We start from the raw sequence: 19,199 nt of genomic DNA, 5'->3' as shown, positions 1-19,199 counted from the left end.
AATGTTCCAGTGAAATAAATGTTGAGTTATTTTGTGATGACATATCTAGGGTTGAGAATTGAATCCTTAAGGTCAGGAATTGGATACTTGTTGTACAATTAAAATTTAAATTCCACCCATCAATTCCTGTGTGTGCATCTTTTATTTTAAGCTGGAGAAAAGGAGCTGTTAAAAATGTATTTGTCTTTGAATCATTCATTCAACAGATTCATTCAAAAACACTGATTCATCCAGGAATTAAACTAAATCTGGAGTGAGTCACTGAATCATTCCATTCTTTATTTAGTTGTCAAATATTTTCTTCAGAATTGTGAGAGAACTACAACCTCCATTAAAAAAACAAAACAAAACTGATTTTTATTCATGTCATTCAGCAGCAATTAAATGTTTTGCAAAAAGAGACACACAATAAATATGTTTGATATCAATTTTTTTTAACCACACTGGAGTCGAAACTGGGAATCGATAAGAATCTGAAACAGAATTGGAATTGATCGAATTCAAACGATACATAACCTAACCAAGACTAAAGCTGGAAGTAATTCTGTTGGAAGAAATATGAAAAGCAGGGAGAACAAAGGTGAGCTGAGTGCTGTGACTCACATGTTCCTCATCAGAGCTTTATGAGCTGATATTTGTAGGCTGAACGGCGGGGCAATGAACAAATACAACCATATTTTTCTGAATTGTTCATAATCTGTTGGCGGCAGGAGATTTTTCTCTTCATAACGTCACTGATGATGACTGCCTCACGGGCCGAGATCCATCAGAAAAAGAGCATTTAGTGCAGGATGCGATTGCAATAAAACACTTGTGGCTCTCGGCATACACTCCTGCTGTTTCTGGAAGTTCTGCTCCATGGGTTTGGAGAGCAGGAAACCCATCCTTTCCAGAAATATAACACATGAACAGTGCTGGGAAGGTTACTTTGGACGTTATAAATAGTTACTCTATTTAAAAAAGTACTGTAACTATTTCAATTACTTTATTCAAAGTAATGTAACTGTTTACATTTGATTAATTTTCTACATTTCTAAGGTTTCGAACTGTTAATCATTCTCAAACATGTTTGATGACAGGAGCAATATTACAGTAGAACTCAAAACTGATTACTGTCAGACTTTCAGAATCTTTCATCATTTGAACTAAGATTACAATAATTAAATTTTAAAGCACAGCCACCACAAATCCAGACTTAGCACCTCTATTTGATCATTCTGAGGTTAAATACAGGTGTTAAACCTAAACAAGAAATATTTTTGTAGTGATGATACTGTTTTTAAATCAAATATTTGCAAAGCTCTGACAGAAAACACTGGAATCTAACAAAATGATCCTTGGGGAAAAAAACAGTTAATCTAAAAAAATAAAGCATCTACATAAACATAAATAAAACAGTTATTGAATAAGCATGTGTTGTATTCTGTGTCCTAAACTCCTGAAACACATCATTAAAAAAATCAAAAAAATGCTGTTAATTTTTATGAAAGAAATCAAATAAATCTGTATGTGGGTGTTTGTGGGAAAAAAAATCAGATTTAACTGTATTTGTACACATTGTTAACATTTTCATAAGTAACTAAATTACACACTTACTCTCAGTTACATTTATTTTGTAATTAATTTATGTAATTTAGTGACATGTAACTAGTTACTCCCCAACACTGAAACACAAAATCCCACAACTGACACTGTCATCTGACACTTGGAGTCTTTCAATAGAGTTCAAACGCATGAACACCAATATCACATTATTTTTGTCAAGAAAATTAAACTTAATTTTAGGACCAAGATTGCATCCTGACATTTTTATAATGATTATGAAACTTGAAAAGAAACTGAAGTGAAATCTAGTGAAGATTCTAAAGAACAGACGTGTTCTTGGTCTGGCAGGTATAATATAATATCTCAGAAATAAATAATCAGTGAGTTTCTCCCCTAAACTCTGAGCTGTCCTTGGATTCTGAGCTGAGCTGTTCATATCTGTTAAACTGGACACAGTGAATCTCGAAAACAAACAGTTTCTGCAGTGAATCATCGCAATGACGGCGCAGAAATCAAGGTGAGATCCGAGCACAGAAACATCTTGATCTGGAGTTTAATGCAGTGATATCTGAGTTCAATAACTCCTCCGATCTGGAGTTTAATGCAGTGATATCTGGAGTTTAATAACTCCTCCGATCTGGAGTTTAATGTAGTGATATCTGAGTTTCATAACTCCTCCGATCTGGAGTTTAATGCAGTGATATCTGGAGTTCAATAACTCCTCCGATCTGGAGTTTAATGCAGTGATATCTGAGTTTAATAACTCCTCCGATCTGGAGTTTAATGCAGTGATATCTGAGTTTAATAACTCCTCCGATCTGGAGTTTAATGCAGTGATATCTGAGTTCAATAACTCCTCCGATCTGGAGTTTAATGCAGTGATATCTGAGTTCAATAACTCCTCCGATCTGGAGTTTAAATGCAGTGATATCTGAGTTCAATAACTCCTCCGATCTGGAGTTTAATGCAGTGATATCTGGAGTTTAATATAACTCCTCCGATCTGGAGTTTAATGCAGTGATATCTGAGTTCAATAACTCCTCCGATCTGGAGTTTAATGCAGTGATATCTGAGTTCAATAACTCCTCCGATCTGGAGTTTAATGCAGTGATATCTGGAGTTTAATAACTCCTCCGATCTGGAGTTTAATGCAGTGATATCTGAGTTCAATAACTCCTCCGATCTGGAGTTTAATGCAGTGATATCTGAGTTCAATAACTCCTCCGATCTGGAGTTTAATGCAGTGATATCTGAGTTCAATAACTCCTCCGATCTGGAGTTTAATGTAGTGATATCTGAGTTTAATAACTCCTCCGATCTGGAGTTTAATGCAGTGATATCTGAGTTTAATAACTCCTCCGATCTGAGTTTAATGCAGTGATATCTGGAGTTTAATAACTCCTCCGATCTGGAGTTTAATGTAGTGATATCTGGAGTTTAATAACTCCTCCGATCTGGAGTTTAATGCAGTGATATCTGGAGTTTAATAACTCCTCCGATCTGGAGTTTATGTAGTGATATCTGGAGTTTAATAACTCCTCCGATCTGGAGTTTAATGCAGTGATATCTGGAGTTTAATAACTCCTCCGATCTGGAGTTTAATGCAGTGATATCTGGAGTTTAATAACTCCTCCGATCTGGAGTTTAATGCAGTGATATCTGAGTTTAATAACTCCTCCGATCTGGAGTTTAATGTAGTGATATCTGGAGTTTAATAACTCCTCCGATCTGGAGTTTAATGCAGTGATATCTGGAGTTTAATAACTCCTCCGATCTGGAATTTAATGTAGTGATATCTGGAGTTTAATAACTCCTCCGATCTGGAGTTTAATGTAGTGATATCTGAGTTTAATAACTCCTCCGATCTGGAGTTTAATGCAGTGATATCTGAGTTCAATAACTCCTCCGATCTGGAGTTTAATGCAGTGGGTATCTCTGATCTGAGTTCAATAACTCCTCCGATCTGGAGTTTAATGTAGTGATATCTGAGTTTAATAACTCCTCCGATCTGGAGTTTAATGCAGTGATATCTGAGTTTAATAACTCCTCTGATCTGGAGTTTAATGCAGTGATATCTGAGTTTAATGCAGTGATATCTGAGTTTAATAACTCCTCCGATCTGGAGTTTAATGTAGTAATATCTGGAGTTCAATAACTCCTCCGATCTGGAGTTTAATGTAGTGATATCTGGAGTTTAATAACTCCTCCGATCTGGAGTTTAATGCAGTGATATCTGAGTTCAATAACTCCTCTGATCTGGAGTTTAATGTAGTAATATCTGGAGTTTAATAACTCCTCCGATCTGGAGTTTAATGCAGTGATATCTGAGTTCAATAACTCCTCCGATCTGGAGTTTAATGCAGTGATATCTGGAGTTCAATAACTCCTCCGATCTGGAGTTTAATGTAGTGATATCTGGAGTTTAATAACTCGCTCCGATCTGGAGTTTAATGCAGTGATATCTGAGTTCAAAAACACATCTGATCTTAATTTTAATGTAGTAACATATCTAGATTAAAAACCACTCATATCTGAGTTTAATAACTCCTCTGATCTGGAGTTTAATGCAGTTATATCTGAGTTTAATGCAGTGATATCTGAGTTTAATAACTCCTCTGATCTGGAGTTTAATGCAGTTATATCTGGAGTTTAATAACTCCTCCGATCTGGAGTTTAATGAAGTAATATCTTGAGTTTAATAACTCCTCCGATCTGGAGTTTAATGCAGTTATATCTGGAGTTTAATAACTCCTCCGATCTGGAGTTTAATGAAGTAATATCTGGAGTTTAATAACTCCTCTGATCTGGAGTTTAATGTAGTGATATCTGGAGTTTAATAAGGATTGATGTTCTGTGAGGAAAACTAAGCGAGGTATAAATAGCTCTCCCTCATCTAACTCTGTCTTCTGTTCACACACACAAATACACTTTACAGAAAACACAGTTAACAGCAGAAATCACAGCTGAACGTCATTCATACCTTATAAACCTGATTCTGTAGTTTAATAAACGCCAAGGGCACGCGAGCTGTACGTACGCACTGACGCAGAAACGGTCTCCCCGTGATTGGCTGTCGCGCTCTCCCTCGACTCTCATTGGCTATTCTGCGATAATCAGAAGCATGTGGAATTGTTTAAATTTGTAGTTAGGACATTATATTCCTCCTGTGGGCAATATTCACGAAGCCTCTTTGAGCACTCTGAGCTACAAACGTTCATTAAAAGTGTATTAATTGCATATACTAAATTAAACTCCCTAAAAGCGTTGGCTCTTTAACGAATTGCTATCTTTTGTAAGTCGCTTTGGATAAAACGAAAAATAAAATGCAAACAGACAAACGCAAAAACCCCCAAAAATTATTAAACAAATCGTCGAACACAGTAATAAATTACTGACCTGCTGAGTAAAGTATCGCGTGTCACGTGACAGCACCTGTTCGCGGCGTTCGGCAAGAGCGGGAAAGCATTTAAACAGAATTTAACGGTCATTCATTGAGTTATGAAGTGAATTATTGTGATTATTGTAGAAGCAAGACGGCCGCTCATCTCGTCTAACAGGTTTTTACCTTTCATATTGTTCAATAACTCTGCTTTTCATTTGGTCTTTGGATTTATTAGGATATTAAATACACACACACACTCACCCTCACACACACACACACACACACACACACACACACTCGCACACACACACACACACACACACACACACACACACACAGACACACACACACACACACTCGCACACGCACACACACACTCACACACTCTCACACACAAACACACACACACAGACACACACACACTCACGCACACACACAGACACACACACTCCTTTTTTGAAGAAATTAGCAAAAAGGTGGCCAAAAACGAAAGATCAAGTGTATATTTGACTGAAATGTTTGGTCAGTAGTCTATTAAACGAGGATATGATCTGCTGTAAGTGTAACAGCAGCAGGACTTTGGCTCCCTTTGAAGGCATTTGTAAGAACATGTAATGTACATAAATTGTTCATTTTGTTTCACATTATGTGTTTTAACAGTGTTATTAATGAAACCATATAATTATTAATAAACCAATCGTTATTGCCTCATTGTTTTTATATAATGCATTTTAAGTCATTAAAAAATCTAAATCTGTCTTAGGTCTGTTTTTATAACCACAAAAAATTATCATCTTAATACTACTTTGTAAATTATTATTTGAAGTAACAAACAATTTACCATGTTACCATGACTACAAGAATCATGATTTTTGGTTGTATTTGTGTTAAAACCATGGCTAATTTTCGTAAGGAACATGGACACTCAGAGAGAATATCAGAAGCGCTGGTGCTGGTGAAATTATGAGCGACATTAAAACACGTGATTAACATCGAGAGGATGCGGGCCTGGCGCGGCACGGTTTGGGGTTTGTTTCTGTTTATTTGAGCGACTGGGATGGACCTCCTGCAGAGCTCAACGCTATCACCATAGCGCCACCTGCTGACCAGAGCAAACACAAAGGAGCACTGTCAATGAATCGCACTGCATGTGTTTATTAGTTGTTTTCACCAATATTAGAAACAGTGCATCATAAGAAGAAAATTATAGCAGTTTAAACCATGAAAAAAGACGAGACAAACAGAAAACCCAAAGTCACAGAGCTGAAAGAAACACAATCCCTTATCTGTAGTGGTATAAACTTCGCATAGATATATTCATATTTACATATTCATAATTACACAGGAGAAGAAACTAAATGTACAATGCTACAAAAAGTATTTACAAATCAATAAATACACACACACACACACACACACACACACGAACCAAATGAAAGGCAAAAGTACAAAGGACAATTCATATTGTACAAAAATTACAAAAAGGAACATACAAAACCAGAGCGTGTGAGTTATAATAAAACCTTTTCTTTTTTTCTCTTATATATTTCTTGATAGTGAAAAAGACAAATGGCACCAGATATGTGTGTTCAGATCTGATCTGAGATCCGGGAACGGTGTGTGTTCCTGAACGGGCAGCGCTCAGACGCTCCTGAAACACACACAGATCTTTGGCCCGGTGGGTTTTGTTGTTACAAGACATGGACATACATACAAAGACATTACAACAGATAGCAAGCACACGTGCGCACACACACACACACACACACACACACACACACACACACACACACACACACGTATCAAGGATCTGGGCTGTGGAGATATGGCGGGTCAGCGTTGTGAAGCGTGTGCATTCCACTTTTGAAGCCGTTTCTCTCTTCTTCTGATCTCAGCGCAGTTTCACCACTAAAACAGCCAACATCTCCTGACCGCTGACACTACAGCCAACATCTCTGGACCGCTGACACTCAAAAAACCCTAATCCTCAAACCTTTTCAGTTTTATTTCAAATGCTACGGTCGCATTTCAGAAGGGGGTTTCACGCATCAGCGTGCAGCAACCGGAAACAGGGACTGGCGATATGTGTGGTCACTTCCTGTCATGTGACCGGCCAGATGACCACAGCGGTGGTCAGTGGCATCCTGGCACAGCTGAAGACATCACACACCAGAACATGTCACAAAATAAAGCAATTACTGAAAACACACAAATACCCTAAAAACACATAACCCCACAAACTCGAGATAGTCCGGCTGCGGCCGCTCTGACACTGAGTTTGGGATTCAGAAGAGTCCCTTAGCGATCTTCAGACCTTTCTGCTTCATGCGGGGCAGTGTGGAGCTGGCCACAGGTTTGGTCCGGCCTGCTCTCGGGAAACCTCTCTTCTTCAAGACAAAGTCATAGTTGGCCGTGGAGTTCATGGCGTAAAAAACATTGGCGTTGTCGGGAATCTTCAGCTCTGTGTGGGAATAAAATAACAGCACCTAATGTAAAATCAGGCCACTTTTAGGACCCTACGGTTTAGCAGAATTCAGTCATAAAAACAGAATTTACTGTGTAACACGAATTTTTCAAACTTTGGATGAATTTATTAAAAGTAGGTCGTTACACTTGAATCAAACTGCGATAAGGACTAGTATCTGTAAATATTAAGCCACAAAAATGTGATTTAAAGATGAATCCTGCATGTTCTGTGTCTCTGTTAATGAATGGCCCAGACGCGTGGTTTGTTTGACGCTCACGTGATTTCAGTGTCTGCCGTCTCATTAACACATGAACATCTCCAGAACTGCTCTGAGAGTCACTTCATGAGCATCTGACCGTTTCATCTGAGTAACGCTAGCATCATATCATATACACACAGAAATATAAAGGTATTCACAGCAACCCCTCAAAATAAAAGTTTGGCTTAACTTGAAGTCAGAAATATATTTCTATTGTTCAGTAGAAAGTACTGTAAAATTATTAATTCTTATTCAAACTAAAATCAGGCAATATTACGGTTAACTGGTCTGATATAAATATGTTTTTGCTCAGGAGGCCGAAATGTTTGCCCAACAGAGAAAAGTTTTGCTCAGCAAGAAACAAATTCACTGCCCTGAACGCGTCATTTTTGTTAAACTTTTAATAAATTGATGTGAAATTGTATTAATCATTCATTATTTTACATGCTTTTTGCTTAATAAAAAGGAGTCCAGAAAAATTAAAACAGAAAATAATGTAATGTGGGAAAAAATCAAATGGAATTTGGATTTCATAGAGCCCTACACTTTCAACTTCTTTCAGCCAAACATCGGTCAGAACTGAGCTCCTCTGCGAGACGAGGCGGCAGATATCAGCAGAGGTATGTGTAGGTTACTTTCAGCTGTTTTATATCATACTCTTAGGGACTGACCCTTTTCCTCACTGATTTTCTGAACCAGCTCATAATCCTCGGCTCGCTCGCGGTCCAGGTTGTGTTTGATCATGGCTTTCCTCACGACTGCGGGGGTCTTATCCTGACTGGTGACCTGAAACACACACACACACACACACACACACACACACACACACACATGCATCCATGCAAACAGTTTTGGTACTGTGTTGAGACTAACAGAGATGCAGACAGGTAAAGGGGACACAGGTGAGAGCGCTGCGTGGATCCGGGGCATGCTCCACACGCACTTTCCTTTAAAGATATCTGCTTTACATGCTCATTTGTAGTTACTTTAATTTAAAAATAAAATAAATTAACTAACATAAACGAAACAAACTAATCACACAAAAAAAAAAATTGCAACATTTTACAAAAATCAAGATTCAACATATTACAAAAATCAAGATTGAATATATCATATCAAAATCCCATGTTATAAAAGATGAAGAGCTATGCAGGATATTAAAGACAATATCAGCTGATTAGATGGAAATGCTGAACTAAAATGCTAAATGTTTGTCCTCTCTCTCTCTATCTCTCTCTCTCTCTCTCTTCACTGTTCCACAATACAAGTACTCTTCCAAAACAAACAAGAACAATCTACCTCTTCAACTGAATTAAAAAAGTTATGACCAGTCTTGGAAAACAACATTAGATGACTATCTTTTTAAGACTAGTCTAAACAGTTTATTCTTTATTTACCCCCCCACTCATAAAAACACTTTCTCACTGGATCTGAGCAAATCTCACAGCTGACCTGTTTCTATCTGAAGACTGTGAGTTGTCACTGAAAGCTGTCGTGAATGAAAACCACTGATCTAGAAGATTGTTCCTGCTCGGTCTCTCCGTTACTTGACATGATCTCACCAGTATGCTCTTGTACATGTTTCCGTTGTCCACGTCCAGGCTGACTCTGATGATGCAGCAGTCGTCCACCTGCTGGTTGTAAAGTGGCAGAGAGAGAGACGAGTAGCTGGACACGCCGGAGACGGAGCGCTTGTGTGAGCGAGACCCTGTGACCGGTGTGGACGACACCGAAGACGAGGAGGCACTGCTGGAGCCGGAACCTGAGCCGAGACCCGACGCGTCCAGAGACGAGAGAGACGTGGACTCCCAGAACTGAAGCACAGACAGACAGACAGACTGAGGACATCTGCAGCTTCTCACACGGGTCAGACTTCAGCAGTGAGAGAAGAACGGATGATTCCAGAGCAGATCAAATCCACAGTCTCAGTGAAAGAAAACCATCACATGCTGACTCACACACACACACACAGAGAGAGACACACAGAGAGAGACACACACACACACACACAGACACACACACACAGAGAGAGACACACACACACACACACACACAGAGAGACACACACACACACACACACACACACACACAGAGACACACACACACAGAGACACACACACACACACACACACACACACACAGAGACACACACACACACACACACACACACACACACACACACAGAGTCACACACACAGAAACACACACACAAACAGCAGGAGTCCCGACTGTGAATACAATGGTCGCATTTGCAAAACTCTTTAAATCTGGCAACAGGTAACAGCTAGGGTTGGGAATCAAAAATCAATTCCAATTCCAGAATTCAATATTTAAGGTCAGGAAACAGATACTTTGATTTCACTTCCAGCTATCAATTCCTGTGTGTGCATCTTTTATTTTAAGCTGGAGAAAAGGAGCTGTTAAAAATTTATTTGTCTTTGAATCATTCATTCAACAGATTCATTCAAAAACACTGATTCATCCAGGAATTAAACTAAATCTGGAGTGAGTCACTGAATCATTCCATTCATTAACTCCAAGAGATTTTATTTAGTTGTCTAATATTTTTTCTTCAGAATTGTGAGAGAACTACAACCTCCATTAAAAAAAAAAGTCTCAGTTTATCCAGAATCATGCAGCTCTATTTTGCACACAAACAGCTCTTAAATGAGTCCAGTTCTTATGTAGTCGGCTGATTTTTATTCATGCCATTCAGCAGCAAATAAATGTTCTGCAAAAATTGACACAAAATAAATATGTTTGATATCTAATCATTATGACTTTGATATTTTTTTTTAACCACATTGGAATCAGAACTGGGAATCAATAATGAATCTATGAGCAGAATTGGAATCGGAATTGATCAAATTCCATCGATACCCACCCCTAGTAACATCTCTTCATCTGATCAGGAGTTAGTTACTGACGACTTTAGAGCGTGTATCAGTGTTTCCTACAGCGTTATTCAGCATCATTCTGATGCGCTGCACTCTCAGCATGAAACACAGTGCTGAATCATCAACAACTGACTCTTATGAGATGATTTTTTGTTATGAATCAGTCAAACAATTACACAAATACGTCTCTAATTCACAAGCAAGTTAAAATAGCTAGGGATGCATGATATTAGATTTTGCCGATATCCGATATGCCGATATTATTCCAAACACTGTGGCCAATAGCCGATGCCGATACAGATACAGATACAGATATATATTTCCCTTTGTTTTGAAACAACACCAGGTCTCTCCGGTGTGTTAAATATAAACAAACTCCTGTTGAGTTGGTGATATTCTCCGTCGTCTCCGCGCTCATATCAAAACAAAATCATAAAACCATGACAGTTTCAATTTAGTGACCTTTAGATCAAAACAGATTCATGATTTTATGACATTGATACGGTTTTATTTATTCAAAAACACAAGTATTTTAATGATATTTGTGTATTTTACTTTCATCAAGTGTCCTACAGTACCCCCTAAGTAAATAAAACACAAATCTAAATATTGAATCTAATCATCATTCACGCAAAACTTCAAGAATGAGCACATGTGAGATATTCGTCTTATCGGCAAGGCATATCGGCATCATTTTTGCAGATATTTACATTTTAAGCCTTATCGGACAAATCCAATAAAGTTCCTATAATATTTTGCATCCCTAAAACTAACCATTATGAATACAGTGATAACCAGCGTAAAATACAGTGCATTGTTGGGAACGACCACCACCGAGATTAATCAGAAAAAACACCACAACACTTCACAAAAAATAATAAATCAACAATTCCATCATTTAACAACAAAACAACAATCATTTGGCTCTGTCAATTTAGGATTTCGTTTGTTTAGTCGGGATCCCTGGCACACTCGAGAAAGACGACTAGAGTGATCTGCATCAGCTAACCGTGACTAACACACACACACACACACACACACACACACACAGCAGAAACGCCAGTGATGATGAACTCGGCCAGAATGGAAGAGAAATGAGTGTTTTCCAGACATGGACGGGCGGAGAGACGGGATGAGGTGAGAGAGATTGAGTACCGTGGGTATCAGGTCTGCCGTAGGGCCGCACTTCCCTAAGGTAGAATTGGAATGTTTTACGAAGGGCGTGGAGGTCTACAGGAAGGAAGTAGAGCTACAGTCACTGACAGACACAGCAGAGCTCCGGAGAGAGAGCACATTACAGACCACAGGGGGTTTTCAGACCTGCAGATCAACTGCTTTTTTCCAAAACAGGGACGTGAACTGTTGGATCTTCTTCTTGGTTTGGTTTGCTTTTACAAAGCAACATTTCAAAGCATACTAAAATTATGCATTCTTGTAATACACCTGTTTTGGATAAGAGCACTTTGAGGATGAAGACGTGCAATATCTAATGTGCTCATCCACAGAATCCATTTACGCAACACATTTCCCATTATGATTTATGATACAGCTTGGTTCGTTGTTCCGTTGGGTCGAATTGCTTTCTCACCACAACGAACCAGTCCAAAGTCTGCTTTCAGTCGGGCTGAGGCTGCATTTACACTGGCACAAAAAAAATCTGATTTTTTGCTCACATCTGACACAGATAGGAAAAATCTGCACGAGATCAGATTTTTTTCACATCTGATCTGGGCCACTTCCAAATTCCAATATCAAAACTACAAATAACAGATATACGTACATCCAACCCAGTCATGTCTAAACACACATATCCAGTATCCGAACTCCTAATGAGAGGGTGACGTGTTTAATGCCGGCGTGCTGTACTGTAAATGCGCTTGAATTTTATTAAGGTGGGAACTTTATGTGTGGAAACAATAATCAGTATAATCAGGCGGGCCAGTGGGCAAAAGATCGGATCTGTGCATTAAGACTCACCTCATTCAGATCTCAACAAACTGTTTCGGTGCGGATCCAAGCATGGAGGCTGTGTTCATTAAATGCCTAAACAAACCAAACTAAGGGAGAAAAAAACACTAGGCTCTAAAAGAAACACTGGCCAGGTGTGAAAACGCCCATCGATATCTTCAGTACTGCTTCACCTGGCATTAACATACATCTCAAATGCTTCTCCTGTGACCATCTCATTTCCAAAATAACCCTCAAAGTTTAAAACCCTTCTGTTAGGGCAATGCATTTTGCTGTTGTCTTGGCCGTATTCGTGACAGCTGTCATCTAGGTTTGGAAACAACGGTGAGCGACTGAAGGAAATAAGCCGGTCCTCTGTGGGATAAACAAGAGTGCTCACCTTCCTCTCCAGAGCGTCGGGTGAATCAGAGATGAAGCTGATGTTGACCTCCTCCACGTCGGAGCTGCTGGACCCCGCGGACGTCACGCTGAGAGAGTCGCCTCCGTCGCCCGTCGAGCCGCTCAAACCCGGCGGGAAGCGCAGCTGATCGAAGGACTTGGAGTGAGAGCTTCCAGAGCCGCTGCATCCGGCTTCCCCCGAACCCCCCGGCTGCCGACTGAGACACACACCATAACCGAAAACATGAGTAACCGGCAAAATACCGTAAGTGGAGCATTCCACGAACGAGAGCCCATGAAACACATTATTAGACCGTTTTCAAAGGCTGCATGATATATTAAACCCATTTAAAAAAAATCATAAGAAAGCATTTTGCTGTTGTGAATTCACAATTAAATAAATAAATGTGATGCAGGTTTAATATGTGCATTTTAATTATTTACAGTCAAACCAAAAATTATTCAGACACCAGATATCATTTTTGATACTTTTTACTAGCAGGTGCAGGACACTATAGTTCATTTATGTAAGTGAGGATAGCAAAACAAATTAAACCAATACAAATTATAAACAAAAATTCTTCATACAGTGGACTACCGGTGAAATTTGGGAGCAAAAACTATTCAGACACTTTGACCTGAGCATGTTTTCTTTTTACACCAGACTGAACCAAATGAAGCATTGCTTGGTAATTAGTTGAGCTAAATTGGTTTTATCTAATTGTGTTCTTAAATTTAACAGCAGACAGCCATTCAGCTGAATTCATTACACACCTTTCTATCAAAGTTATCTGACATTATCAAGAGGTTCTGAGTTCTTCTCATATTTTATTACCATTTTCTAAACTACAGCCAATAAACTGTGATAATGTGAGGAATGTTGAAGGTGTCTGAGTAAATGTTGGTTTTTACTGTACATGTGTATATGTTCTGTACATGCGTGTTACATGTGTGGAGCGTCTCAAACTGCATCTCTGCATGTTGCTGTGAGTTTGGGTTTATTACAACATTCATCTGAGAACACAACGTGTGCCATCTCATCAGATTTGTAAGGTAAATCATTTATAAATCTACTAAAAACAGGAGGATACATCTATAAATGTATTTTTTATTTTTTTTGTTGCTAACATTAACTGTTCATTGTGATTTCAGAATAAAAGTATAAACCCTCGCTCTGAGTTTACACGTTTTGATGTCCACATATCCAAGAAATTACAGTCACTCTAGCATTTCTGTCGTAAAGAAATAGCCAAATATTAAAGATTAAGTGGACATTTGAATTAAATGTTGTTTAGTCAATATTAAACAAGGATTAGATTGCGTAGTAAAGTGAAAAAAAAAACATCATTACTCCCTTATTTTACTTAATTCGAAATAAACAATAACTCAATACTACAAAATACATTCAATAAAACCATGATTACTTGCTTTTGATACTTTATTTAAACTAATTATTGCCTCATTACTATTATATATGTATATGTTTTTATTACCACAAAAATAATTATAATTACTCGATTAATCGTCAGAATAATCGACAGATTGCTTGAGTACCAAAATAATTGTTAGCGACAGCCCTACACTACACTCCGGCTCCACAACAAGACATGAAGGAATATTTCCAACATCTCTCATTTCTCACTGAGCTTGTTCCAATGCATTCTGGGATTGCCTTCCCCCCATGGAAGATACATGCGATGCTACCTTACATTTTGGCCTAAACCAGGAGTCTGGTCAGGCAGCAGAATTCATGACGACTGAAACTAGTGTGGATGTGATGGTCAGGACTCACTCGCTCCATCTCTTTATGATTCCTGAGCTCTTCTTGGCTCTCAGCGTGTTGGAGGCTGATTCAGAGAGCGGCTCGATCTCACACGACTGACTGTAGCTGCAGGAAACCCAGAACAGCATTCAGGAGTGTGTGTGTGTGTGTGTGTTTAATTCTGCACATCTAAACCCATGCTGATGTCTCACCTCTCAGCCTCCGAGAGCTTCTCCATGCCGGAGAGCCACTCGCCGAACCCCGCCACACGATGGAAATTATAATTGTTACACGCCAGCTGTAACAACTTAATCTGAGCGATGACCTCAAACTCCTACAGAGGGAGACAGAGATCATTAATGCGATAGTTGAAATGAAAATTAAGATATTTCTGATGAAATCCGAGAGCTCTCTGACCCTCCATAGACAGCAAGGATCCTAACATGATCAGGGCTCAGAAACGTAACAAGGACATCGTAAAAAAAAAATTATCCATGTGACATCAGTGGTTCAACTGTAATTTTACAAAGCTACGAGAAAACTTTCTGTACGCAAAGAAAACAAAAATAACAACTTTTTACTATTCAAAAATTTGTCTCCTCCACATCACTCTATAGCGCCATACTGGAGAGTATCACATACGTAAACAACATATGCAACGTATGTACGCAGATACACTGTTTACATTGTTTACCCTTCGATCTGAACGTAAACAGCGTATCCGCATACATATGTTACATATGTTGTTTACGTATGTGTGTGGAGTGAGTGGAACTAAAATAGCATGGTTTTCAATGTTTGACTGACTCTATTTTATTATGACAATGAACAGGCTGCGTTGTCGAGTTAGTAATGCTTAACTGCGTGAGTGAGGCGCCGGCACAATCACTTGTTTTTTTTAAATAATGATAATAATAAACAAATAATGCTTTATGATCAAGTAACTAAATAGTCTACAAAAAAAACAACAACTCATGACAATTTTAAGCAGGCCTATACAATTTAATAATAGGCTATATAATAAATTTTTGTTTCAAATGGATGAAGAACTAAAGCGCAGAACAATTAGTTTTTTAGGGATGACGTCATCACGCACACCATTTAATCGTTATAAGGCCAGTTGAATGGAAACAGGTTTTTCAGAATTTTCATTTTTGTAAGAACTATCTCTTTAACACAAGATCAGCATCAGGATCAGTTCCTTCTGTTCAGACGTACCTTCCTTCTCTTCTCGAAGTTGATCAGGCCTCCCTGAGATGCAGAGAAAGAACCAGTTATTAACCATATCTGCAGCTGAAACACATTCAGTAATAACTGCTAGCATCTCATGAGCTGAACTGATGCTTTCTTTAGACGGAGGTCTGTCACACACCAGTCAAAGAATAAGACAGAATAAACGACTCTCTGATTTCTGTCTTCAATAACCGACAGCTCCGCTGGAAAAAGAACAGGAGCACCACACAGATATACACAAAACCACGGTGCTCGCACGCACCTCGAAGTTAAAGAGGTCATGACACGAGAAACCTAATTTCCCTTGATCTTCTGACACAGAAGAGGTCTTTGTATAGTTAATACATCTTTTAAGTTTCATAATTTAAAATGTCCTCATCATCAATAAAAAAGCACTTGCGTCTATAATAAACTTTTATAGTTAAAATTTCTTAATGGTAGTGCAAAACAACACCCTTTTCACCCTGTCACAAACAACACTGTTCACAGCGAGCAGTTTCGGTGCATGTCCCTTTAAATGCTACTGTAGCCGCAGAACTTTTTAACTAGCACATTATTAGGAAAGGTCAGCGGCTCAGATGTCAGGAGTAAATGACGACTGCTATGTTCATTATTACATCCAACAATATTATTAAATCTACACCTGCTCCGGCGTCGAAACAGTAGTTGTGGGAGGGGCCTGTGCAAACCTCCGCCAAGAATGTCTGAATAGCTTGATCTGAGACACTGCTTATGATTTATGGGGATTTAAAAAAAACACTAGGTGGATTTTTATCATTATACGGTGGTTATATACACACACTGCTAATGTAAAAGTTAATTTTGCATCCAAAGACCCCTTTAACATTATAAGTAAACCTTAAGGAACATATTAAAATAATAATAATAAAAAAATCCATGTCATGACCCCTTTAAGGTCAACAGTTCAGTATGATTTCAGTACAGCGGGAAGAAAATTATTTATTTGATAAACACAGTAACGTTAGATAGAAAGGAGTAAAGCCTCCCATGTGCTTGATGTGATGAGCGTGTCTGTTAAGAGAGACTCACATCCAGATAGTCCTTCATGGCCGTGTCCATCATGACCAGATCCGTCAGGAAAGTTCCCAGGTAAGGAATCGTCCCCTGCATCACAGTCTGAAACAAAAACCATCGTTCTGTCAGTTCAGCAGAATGAAACACCACATCAGACGACAGACAGGGGAACAATTTATATACACTAGATTGACAAAAGTATTAGCACCCCCCCTTCTGATGAACAGGTTTGACTACTTGAGTAATTTCCATGAGGACAAATCTTAATGTTTAAGCATGTAATGATATTCCAGGGAATTGTGTGCATCTAATTTTATAGAAACAGTTTGGACAGGAGCCTTTTCTATTCTAACATGACAGTGTCTCTTTGTATAAGGCAAGGTTCAAATAGAAATGATTGAGTGAGTCAGTGTGGAAGAACTTGACTGGTCTGCTGTGACTTTAAATGCAGACCTTGAGCAAAAACTCCTCACCAAACACTGATGACTTGTACATATGGGTAAAGTCATTTTAGACACTTCCAAAACTGTTGCAGCAGAGACAGAAAGTTTCCATCTTTGTTGCCACAGTTTTGGAAGTGCCTTTTTCTGTTTTAAAAGTGGGGGGGTCCCAATACTTTTGGCAATATAGTGTATAAACAGACGGATAGATCTGAATCTCCTGCTGGAGTGTTTATAGTTCCTGTAGTAATGATGCGGTGTCAGCATGAAGCTCAATGAATCTGAGAGCAGCTGCCGGTGTGGATCATGGCGTCTCATTATCTCACCAGATCTCTCTGTGGCTGCTGACGTTTCTGCGCTCGCTTAGGGTTGCTCTCCAGAGTAGCAAATTTGGACGTTCCCTCCTGCCAAAGAAATACAAGCAGTAAATATCTCTTTCACACACACACTTACTGCTTTAGTAAGGATTATTAAAGACCTCCTACTTTCTGGTGACTTGCGCAATCTTTCTTTACTCTTATTACTCGAGCTCAGCTCAGCTTTTAATACTGTCTGTCCTAAGTTATTACTCATTGGCATCTCCGGAGCTGCGTTATCCTGGTTTTCCTCCTATTTGACAGACAGACAATACTACATCACCAGGCATAACTGTAAATCTCCCACTGTTTTACTCAAACAGGGTGTTCCTCAGGGCTCAGTTCTCGGACCATTATTATTTAATAATTACATTATGCCCCTCGGTTTTCAGCACCATTGCTATGCTGAGGATATTCAGATATATACTGCTTGCCAACCTTGCATCTCTACCATCATGCATCAGTGAGTTAAACACCTGGCTAAACTTTTGAATTTGTTTGAATTTAAATAAAACAGAAATCTTACTTGTCACATCTCTATCAAAAATATGTCAGTGAGCTCTCGGAATTCATCAAAAATATCTTAATTGGTGTTCTGAGGATGAACGAAGGTCTTACGGGTTTGGAACACCACGAGGGTGAGCAATTAATGACAGAAGTTTCATTTTTGAGTGAACTATCCTTTTAAACCTAGATGCTTATATTAGTAAACTCTCTAAATTTGCATTTTTTCCAACTTTGCCGTATTGCCAAACTCCAATTCTTTATCCGCCCAGAAGAAGCTGAATTATTAGTACATGCATCCATCACATCTGGCCGCATGTAAAGAGATCTTTGTCTTTCTGTCTCTTAGGACAGTAACAACACTGCATGAATTTAAGTCTAAACTCATCTGTTCAACCAATACTAGGGGCAGCTGTGGCCTAATGGTTAGAGATTTGGACTTGTAACCAGAAGGTCACAGGTTCGAGTCTCTGTGCTGGCAGGAGTTGTAGGTGGGAGGGAGTGAATGAACAGCGCTCTCTTCCACCCTCAATAGTGATGACTGAAGTGTCCTTGAGCAAGGCACTGAACCCCCAGTTGCTCCCCGGGCGCTGGATATATAGCTGCCCACTGCTCCGGGTGTGTGTTCACGGTGTGTTCACTTCTCACTGCTGTGTGTGTGTGTGTTCACTGCTGTGTGTGTGCACTTGGATGGGTTAAATGCAGAGCACCAATTCCGATTATGGGTTACCATACTTGGCAAATGTCACGACTTTCACTTTTTTTGTTCACTTTACTACCGGTCATAATGTGTTTCTTCTTAAACTGTTATGGTTCTCTGTTTGAATTTGATTGTTTGCACTACTATTGTGATATCCAACTGCAATCGCACGTCTTATACACGTAAACATAATCTATTATCTACTGAAATATTGTAAATTTCCTATAGCCATTCAAAAACTCTACATAAACCAAACAAAATCATTAGTAGTAG

At 38.9% G+C, this 19,199-nt stretch overlaps 1 protein-coding gene across 3 annotated transcripts in view; it reads right to left on the bottom strand.

Annotated features, from left to right (window-relative positions):
* Positions 1 to 7,151: 7,151 nt before the first annotated feature.
* The window catches only part of LOC109097850 (ral guanine nucleotide dissociation stimulator-like), a 25,612-nt gene continuing 13,564 nt past the window's right edge, over positions 7,152 to 19,199 (bottom strand). For 2 of the 3 annotated variants that reach the window (XM_042748021.1, XM_042748019.1), the window contains exons 8-17: positions 17,693 to 17,770; positions 16,942 to 17,028; positions 15,877 to 15,909; positions 14,871 to 14,992; positions 14,689 to 14,784; positions 12,898 to 13,114; positions 11,706 to 11,780; positions 9,216 to 9,467; positions 8,325 to 8,439; positions 7,152 to 7,388 (exon numbers count right to left, since the gene is read on the bottom strand). In XM_042748021.1, coding sequence (XP_042603955.1) covers positions 7,213 to 7,388; positions 8,325 to 8,439; positions 9,216 to 9,467; positions 11,706 to 11,780; positions 12,898 to 13,114; positions 14,689 to 14,784; positions 14,871 to 14,992; positions 15,877 to 15,909; positions 16,942 to 17,028; positions 17,693 to 17,770 — 1,251 coding nt within the window. In that variant the 3' untranslated portion in view covers positions 7,152 to 7,212. The remainder of the gene's footprint in view (positions 7,389 to 8,324; positions 8,440 to 9,215; positions 9,468 to 11,705; positions 11,781 to 12,897; positions 13,115 to 14,688; positions 14,785 to 14,870; positions 14,993 to 15,876; positions 15,910 to 16,941; positions 17,029 to 17,692; positions 17,771 to 19,199) is intronic. The other variant, XM_042748020.1, reaches the window with a different exon arrangement.

The sequence above is a fragment of the Cyprinus carpio genome, chromosome B21 (genome assembly GCF_018340385.1).
Source record: "Cyprinus carpio isolate SPL01 chromosome B21, ASM1834038v1, whole genome shotgun sequence".
NCBI classification, from domain to species: Eukaryota; Metazoa; Chordata; class Actinopteri; order Cypriniformes; family Cyprinidae; genus Cyprinus; species Cyprinus carpio.
The sequence above is the reverse complement of the archived record's forward strand: the minus strand, read 5'-3'. Positions and strand labels throughout refer to the sequence as shown.